Source organism: Salmo salar, chromosome 01 (genome assembly GCF_965601325.2).
Source record: "Salmo salar chromosome 01, fSalSal1, whole genome shotgun sequence".
NCBI classification, from domain to species: domain Eukaryota; kingdom Metazoa; phylum Chordata; class Actinopteri; order Salmoniformes; family Salmonidae; genus Salmo; species Salmo salar.
Window position 1 is genome coordinate 162,668,199 of NC_138291.1, and position 9,302 is coordinate 162,677,500.

Consider the following 9,302-nt stretch of genomic DNA (forward strand, 5'->3'; position numbering starts at 1 on the left):
AAGTCCGTATTGCCCAGCGACAGGATCTGGATTAGGTCTGTATGGAGGAGTGGGCCAAAATCCCTGCTGCAGTGTGTGCAAACCTGGTCAAGAACTGCAGGAAACGTATGATCTCTGTAATTGCAAACAAAGGTTTCTGTACCAAATATTAAGTTCTGCTTTTCTGATGTATCAAATACTTATGTCATGCAATAAAATGCAAATGAATTACTTAAAAATCATACAATGTGATTTTCTGGATTTTTGTTTTAGATTCCGTCTCTCACAGTTGAAGTGTACCTATGATAAAAATTACAGACCTCTACATGCTTTGTAAGTAGGAAAACCTGCAAAATCTGCAGTGTATCAAATACTTGTTCTCCCCACTGTATGTGGCAGGGCTTGCAAACCATTACAGAATACAAAGGGAAGCACAGCCGAGAGCTCCCCAGTGACATGAGCCAAACTACTTCTATGCTCGCTTCGAGGCAAATAACACTGAAACATGCATGAGAGCACCAGCTGTACCAGAAGACTGTGTGATCACGCTCTCCGCAGCCGATGTGAGTAAGACCTTTAGACAGGTCAACATTCACAAGGCCGCAGGGCCAGACGGATTACCAGGACATGTACTGCGAGCATGCGCTGACCAAATAGCAAGTGTCTTCACTGACATTTTCAACCTCTCCCTGTCCGAGTCTGTAATACCAACATGTTTTAAGCAGACCACCATAGTGCCTGTGCCCAAGCACTCTAAGGTAACCTCCCTAAATGACTACCGACCCGTAGCACTCACGTCTGTAGCCACGTAGTGCTTTGAAAGGCTGGTCATGACTCACATCAACACCATCATCCCAAAAACCCTAGACCCACTCCAATTTGCATACCGCCCCAACAGATCCACAGATGATGCAATCTCTATTGCACTCCACACTGCCCTTTCCCACCTGGATAAAAGAAACACCAATGTGAGAATGCTATTCATTGACTACAGCTCAGCGTTCAACACTGTAGTGCCCTCAAAGCTCATCCATAAGCTAAGGACCGTGGGACTAAACACCTCCCTCTGCAACTGGATAGTGGACTTCCTGACGGGCCGCCCCCAGGTGGTAAGGGTAGGTAACAACACATCCGCCATGCTGATCCTCAACACTGGGGCCCCTCAGGGGTGCGTGCTCAGCCCCCTCCTGTACTCCCTGTTCACTCATAACTGCACAGCCAGGCACGACTCCAACACCATCATTAAATTTGCCGATGACACAACAGTGGTTGGCCTGATCACAGACAACAACGAGACAGCCTATAGGGAGGAGGTCAGAGACCTGGCCGTGTGGTGCCAGGACAACAATCTCTCCCTCAACATGATCAAGAGAAAGGAGATGATTGTGGACTACAGGAAAAAGAGGACAGAGCACGCCCCCATTCTCATCGATTGGGCTGCAATGGGGCAGGTTGAGAGCTTCAAGTTCCTTGGTGTCCACATCACCAACAAACTAACATGGCCTGAGCACACCAAGACAGTCGTGAAGCGGGCACAACAAAACCTTTTCCCCATCAGGAGACTGAAAAGATTTGGCTTGGGTCCTCAGATCCTCAAAAGGTTCTACAGCTGCACCACCGAGAGCATCCTAACTGGTTGCATCATTGCCTGGTATGGCAACTGCTCGGCCTTCGACCGCAGGTAGTGCGAACTGCCCAGTACGTCACTGGGGCCAAGCTTCCTGCCATCCAGGACCTCTATACCAGGCAGTGTCAGAGGAAGGCCCTAAAAATTGTCAAAGACTCCAGCTACCCTAGTCATAGACTGTTCTGTCTGCTACCGCACGGCAAGCTGTACTGGAGCGCCAAGTCTAGGTCCAAGAGGCTTCTAAACAGCTTCTACCCCCAAACCATAAGACTCCTGAACATATAGTCAAATGGCTACCCAGACTATTTGCATTGCCCCCCCCTCCACACCACTGCCACTCTGTTGTCATCTATGCATAGTCACTTTAATTAACTCTACCTACATGTACATACTACGTCAACTAACCGGTGCCCCCACACATTGACTCTGTACCAGCACCCCCCTGTATATATTGTTATTTTTTACTGCTGCTCTTTAATTACTTGTTACTTTTATCTCTTATTCTTATCCGGATTTTTTTTAAACTGCACTGTTGTTTATGGGCTCGTAAGTAAGCATTTCACTGTAAGGTCTACACCTGTTGTGACTAATAAAATTTGATTTGATTTGATATACCACTCATCACTCACCCCATAACACGCACAACCACACCAGGGTGGGTTACCAAACCACCAGCGTTACACCTGTCTGTCTCTCACATATCCCTTACCTGTCTCTAATATGTCTGTCTGTCTGTCTGTCTGTCTGTCTGTCTGTCTGTCTGTCTGTCTGTCTGTCTGTCTGTCTGTCTGTCTGTCTGTCTGTCTGTCTGTCTGTCTGTCTGTCTGTCCGTCTGTGATGTGGTCTGTAGGTATGATAGAGATGCTGAGAAAGATCAACCTGAGCCAAGCGGTGAGGACCATGCAGGAGCTGTTCCCTGAGGAGTAAAACTTCTACCCCCACTCCTGGATCCTGCCTGAGGAGTACAACTTCTACCACCGCTCCTGGATCCTGCCTGGGGAGTACAACTTCTATCCCCGCTCCTGGATACTACCTGAGGAGTACAACTTCTACCCCCACTCCTGGATCCTGCCTGGGGAGTACAACTTCTATCCCCGCTCCTGGAAACTACCTGAGGAGTACAACTTCTACCCCCACTCCTGGATCCTGCCTGAGGAGTACAACTTCTATCCCCGCTCCTGGATACTACCTGAGGAGTACAACTTCTACCCCCACTCCTGGATCCTGCCTGGGGAGTACAACTTCTATCCCCGCTCCTGGAAACTACCTGAGGAGTACAACTTCTACCCCCCGCTCCTGGATCCTGCCTGGGGAGTACAACTTCTACCACCGCTCCTGGATCCTGCCTGGGGAGTACAACTTCTATCCCCGCTCCTGGATACTACCTGAGGAGTACAACTTCTACCCCCACTCCTGGACCCTACCTGGGGAGTACAACTTCTATCCCCGCTCCTGGATACTACCTGAGGAGTACAACTTCTACCCCCCACTGCTGGATCCTACCTGGGGAGTACAACTTCTACCACCGCTCCTGGATCCTGCCTGGGGAGTACAACTTCTACCCCCACTCCTGGATCCTACCTGGGGAGTACAACTTCTATCCCCGCTCCTGGATCCTGCCTGGGGAGTACAACTTCTACCCCCCGCTCCTGGATACTACCTGAGGAGTACAACTTCTACCCCCCGCTCCTGGATCCTGCCTGAGGAGTACAACTTCTATCCCCGCTCCTGGATACTACCTGAGGAGTACAACTTCTACCCCCACTCCTGGATCCTAGCTGGGGAGTACAACTTCTATCCCCGCTCCTGGATCCTGCCTGGGGAGTACAACTTCTACCCCCCGCTCCTGGATCCTGCCTGGGGAGTACAACTTCTACCCCCCGCTCCTGGATCCTGCCTGAGGAGTACAACTTCTATCCCCGCTCCTGGATCCTGCCTGGGGAGTACAACTTCTACTGCCTGGGGAGTACAACTTCTATCCCCGCTCCTGGATCCTGCCTGGGGAGTACAACTTCTACCCCCCGCTCCTGGATCCTGCCTGGGGAGTACAACTTCTACCACCGCTCCTGGATCCTGCCTGAGGAGTACAACTTCTACCCCCCGCTCCTGGATCCTGCCTGAGGAGTACCAGCTTTTCTCCACACAGGTACTGTACACAGCCAAGGATACAGAACTGTAGTTTAATCTCCACACAATGATTGATTGATCAATTGAGTGATTGATTGATTACACATAGGTAATCCTCTTAGTTCAGAACACACGTTATGTCACTCATGACATCCGGGTACAGCCACTCAATGTAGGACACCATTTTAGTCACTATACCCAGGCACAGCACACCATTCAGTCCTATTCAATTCCTAATGTTATGTAGTACAGCGCAGGACACATTAATCACTCAGCCACATTGATCACTCAGCCTCGAACCAGCCATTATCAGAGCTCTCTCACCACCCCATCTGCATTTACACAGGCAGCTCAATTCTGATATTTTGCCCAATTATTGGTCTTTTGACCAGTCAGATCAGATATTTTGCCAATAGTTGGGCAAAAGATCAGAATTGGGATGCCTGTTTAAATGCAGCCTCTGTCACTCTCCCCACCACTGTTTTCAGCTGCGCTGTAAGACTCTACTTCCCCATAACAACAGAGGAAACTGTCCTCCATAGTGGAACAGGGCCATTCACTCCCCATGGCATCCAGTCAAAAGGCTGAGCGCTTGTCCTTAATTGGATGTTGTCAAACAGTGCAAGCCCTCTCTGACTCCTCTGAGTCAATGATGAGGTGTTACTGACTTTCCTTGGGACGGTTTGGAGATGTACCACTAACCCATCAAGTATACATCTGTTGTAAATGGCAATCTAAAAAGTATATATTTATTTAACCTTTATTTATCTAGGCAAGTCAGTTAAGAACAAATGATTATTTTTCAATGATGTCCTACCCCGGCCAAACCCTCCCCTAACCCAGACGAAGCTGGGCCAAATGTGCGCCGCCCTATGGGACTCCTGATTACGGCCGGTTGTGATACAGCCCGCGATCGAACCAGAGTCTGTAGTGACGCCTCTAGCACTGAGATGCAGTGCCTTAGACCTCTGCACCACTCGGGAGCACGACTCACGAGGAACAGTTTTCCTTTAATGATTTCATACAAACTAGTAGTTCACTGCCCTTTGTGCAATAGTGAATGACGTGCTCTCTAATAGGCTGTGACACACCCTGGTCACTACAATACCACAGGAAACCACACACAAACCACACGAACAGCTGTTTCACACACACACAGACACACACACAGACGTGCAGTACATCCCAGTGGAGGTTATGGTTGAGCATATTCTCAGATGCTGTGGTGGAGTACAGTATGAGATGATGGAGCAAACATCTATAGACTTAAAAAGGAGGAGAGAGAGAGAGTGAGGGAGAGGTAGAGAGACAGAATGGTGAGGGGAGGTCACAGGCCATGGTGTTTGAGTATCAGAGATAAGTCATCAAGTGGTTAACCTCTTCATGTTAATCAATCAGCCTAGTTCAGGGATGATAGGACCTGCCAGCACACACACACACACACACACACACACACACACACACACACACACACACACACACACACACACACACACACACACACACACACACACACACACACACACACACACACACACACACATCCCCTTCAAACCCCTGTCCACCCCGTTCCCTCTACTCATCCCTTAGTAAACCCTCAGCGTTGGCACACATGATTAATTCAGAACAGCTAGAGGGAAAGGTCAGAGGTCAAGCTAATAAGTGTTAATGGTGTTTGACGTTTAGAGGTCACAGTGACTTTGAGAGGGTGTGTTCTCAGACAGCCTCCCTGCCTGGCAAAGGGATGTATGGATGGTGGAGGCGGGACTTAACTGGCTTTGTGAATGAACTTACGTCATTGCCTGAGATACAGCTCAGCTAGTCAAACAGAGGGGGGCACTTGAGCCCCTTTAAAAGGCTCTGCATCTTAACCACAGACAGGCTACAGGCAATGTTCCCTCTAATGTTCTTGGGCACTGAGCAAATTTCGGGTCTTGTGAGCAGAAACTTGAACATTGTGAGAATTTTGTGCAACTTCCGGTGTGCGATTACATTGAAAACTGAGGTTGTACGTGCTTTAAGTGACAGTTTTAGACAGTAGCCAATAGGCTATTGTGGCTATTTGAGCATATTAGAGTGGCCTAGCAACAAAATCAATGGAGCAAATCCCATAACATTTTCACATGGAAATAGCTTTTGATTTCAATGATATAGTCTACAGTAGCCTATATGTGGTGTTCAATGCAGGCCTACAGTACATTCCATGAGACCTTTAAAAACGTTTTTACATTATGCAGGGCTTGACATTAATTAATGATTTTTTACTTGGTCTGTAACACCATGGGCCACTGTACACTACCGTTCAAAAATTTGGAGTCACTTAGAAATGTCCTTGTTTTGAATTGAAAAGCACATTTTTTGTCCATTAAAATAATATCGAATTGATCAGAAATACAGTGTAGACATTGTTCATTTTGTAAATGACTATTGTAGCTGGAAACGGCTGATTTTTAATGGAATATCTACATAGGTGTACAGAGGCCCATTATCAGCAACCATCACTCTTGTGTTCCAATGGCACGTTTTGTTAGCTAATCCAAGTTAATCATTATAAAAGGCTAATTTATAATTAGAAAACTATTTTTCAATTATGTTAGCACAGATGAAAACTGTTGTTCTGATTAAAGAAGCAATAAAACTGGCCTTATTTAGACTAGTTGAGTATCTGGAGCATCAGCATTTGTGGGTTCGATTACAGGCTCAAAATGGCCAGAAACAAAGCACTGTCTTCTGAAACTCGTCATTCTATTCTTGTTCTGAGAAATGAAGGCTATTCCATGTGAGAAATTGCCAAGAAACTGAAGATCTCGTACAAAGCTGTGTACTACTCCCTTCACAGAACAGCGCAAACTGGCTCTAACCAAAATAGAAAAAGGAGGCCCCGGTGCACAACTGAGCAAGAGGACAAGTACATTAGAGTGTCTAGTTTGAGTTACAGACGCCTCACAAGTCCTCAACTGGCAGCTTCATTAAATAGTACCCGCAAAACACCAGTCTCAACATCAACAGTGAAGAGGCGACTCTGGGATGCTGTCCTTCTAGGCAGAGTTGCAAAGAAAAAGCCATATCTCTGTCCAGTGTCTTTGTGCTTTTGACCATCTTAATCTTTTATTTTTATTGGCCAGTCTGAGATACGGCATTTTTTTTCCAACTCTGCCTAGAAGGCCAGCATCCCGGAGTCGCCTCTTCACTGTTGATGTTGAGACTGGTGTTTTGCGTGTACTATTTAATAAACCTGCCGATTGCGGACTTGTGAGGCGTTTCTGATCATTTTTATTTTATTTTAATGGACAAAAAATTGCTTTTCTTTCAAAAACTGGAGACTCATATCTCCCTCACTAACTTTAAGCACCAGCTGTCAGAGCAGCTCACAGATCACTGCACCTGTACATAGCCCATCTGTAAACAGCGCATCCAACTACCTCATCCCCGTACTGTTATTTTTGTTGTTGTTGCTCCTTTGCACCCCAGTATCTCTACTTGCACATTCATCTTCTGCACATCTATCACTTAAGTGTTTATTTGCTAAATTGTAATTATTTTGCCTCTATGGCCTATTTATTGCCTTACCTCCCTTATCTTACCTCATTTGCACACACTGTATATAGACTTGTGTTATTGACTGTATGTTTGTTTATTCCATGTGTAACTCTGTGTTGTTTGTGTCGCACTGCTTTGCTTTATCTTAGCCAGGTCACAGTTGTAAATGAGAACTTGTTCTCAACTAGCCTATCTGGTTAAATAAAGGTAAAAAAAACAACAGCAAAAAACAAGGACATTTCTTAGTGACCCCAAACTTTTGAACGGTAGTGTACATTGCATTGTATCAAATTGTATTTGCATTTTATTTACAAAATAAAATGCGTTATTGTTACCGTGCAGAGAATTATACAATGTAGGCTACCCGGTGCCTACTGGCTTATTTGCATAATCAAGCCTGTCTCAAAATACAACATTGCCCCTTTAAGAAATAAGCTTTGCTCTGAGCTCAGATCGGAAAAGCGCATCCACTCAGGCTGATTGAATGGGCTGGTCAATAGAATTCTACTCCCATGCTCTCTGGCTCAGCCTACAACTAAATCCCAGACTCAATCCTGCAAGTTAGATTTGTTTTGGTTTGTTGCATTAAAAAGGGGCTGATATAATGTTGATCTATATAGTGCAAACTAATGAAGCTAACTCAGTGAAGTTCAATCTCGTGCGTCTCTGCGCTGGCTGGCATTTCTTCTGCGTGGCAGTCATGGAGGAGGTGCACGGCCACACGCAGCTTAGAGGGAACGTTGTCTACAGGCATAGACAAACCTTGATAGAGCTGCGCCATACGATACTATCAGAGCTTAGGGGGTTAAGTCCTAACATTTAACTTGGTTTCAATTACTTACTTAAACAAGGTAAACCTCGATTAGGAAGGAAATTGTGTGTAGTTAATATTAATTAATCCCAACCTAGGAAATTGCCCTAGATAAATATAAGCCCCAGATCTCAATATTTCGCCTTGGGATGTGGTGTTGAATGGTGCAAAATACTCTAGGGGCAGTGACGAGACACTGAAGTTCATTCATGAGAAAGTGAACAAGAGTAAGATAAGCAAGTAAGCATTTTGTTGGACGCTGTATACCATGTGTATCCTGTACATACTACTAATAAAACTTGAACTTGAAATGTCTAGGCAAAGCGGGTAGCTAAATATCGCTCAGCTAAATATCGCTCTATCACTTAGGTTACATTAGGTGATAACAGGTACACTCTTAGAAATAAAAGTGCTGTATAGTACCTAAAAGGGTTCTTTGGCTGTCCCCATAGGAGAACCCTTTGAAGAACCCTTTTTGTTTCCAGGTAGAGCCCTTTTGGTTCGAGGTAGAACCCTTTCCACAGAGGGTTCTACATGGAATCAAAAAGCGTTCTCCTATGGGGACAGCCGAAGAACCCTTTTGGAACCTTTTTTTCTAAGTGTGTTTTTTCTAAGTGTGTAGTTCGCTACCACATACTGCAGCACTAAGGCTGCGTTTACACAGGCAGCCCAATTCTGATATTTTTTCCACTATTAGGTCTTTTGACCGATCACATCAGATCATTTTCAGAGCTGATCTGATTGGTCAAATTAGTGGAAAAAAGATCAGAATTGGGCTGGCTGTGTAAACACAGCCTTAATGTACTGTGATTTGACTCAGAGTAGGGCTGGGTGGTATACCGTTTTTTGCAATATACCGGTATTGATGCACGGACCGGTTTGGGTTTTTACTTTACCTTCTTTACCGGTATTTGAATGTTTGGTTTGTTAAATGTGATACACAGTGTGTAACGTCCATTTTATAGTTTACTTTGCTTAAGTCATTTCTCTCCACTCTCTCTATGTCCCTGTCACTCAAGGAGCGCATTTGATGTTCCTGAACTTCGAGACACTTGCGTTCAGTCTGCATGGTCAATGCAGCATATGCAACACTGTTGATGACAACGATGCAGTTGTCACTTTGCTTCTTAAAATAAATCTACTAGCATTCTATAATTACACTATTAGCTTGTATTTCTTACATCTGCAAATAGCTTGTTTGTCTTTTCTTAGCAAGTT

At 45.4% G+C, this 9,302-nt stretch overlaps 1 protein-coding gene across 1 annotated transcript in view; it reads left to right on the forward strand.

Moving 5' to 3' along the window:
* Positions 1-2,458: 2,458 nt before the first annotated feature.
* Positions 2,459-9,302, forward strand: part of LOC123729004 (uncharacterized) — a 9,525-nt gene continuing 2,681 nt past the window's right edge. Inside the window, exons 1-4 of the mRNA XM_082974597.1 lie at positions 2,459-2,497; positions 2,570-2,841; positions 2,882-3,752; positions 4,222-4,228. Of these exons, the coding sequence (XP_082830723.1) occupies positions 2,459-2,497; positions 2,570-2,841; positions 2,882-3,752; positions 4,222-4,228 (1,189 nt within the window). The remainder of the gene's footprint in view (positions 2,498-2,569; positions 2,842-2,881; positions 3,753-4,221; positions 4,229-9,302) is intronic.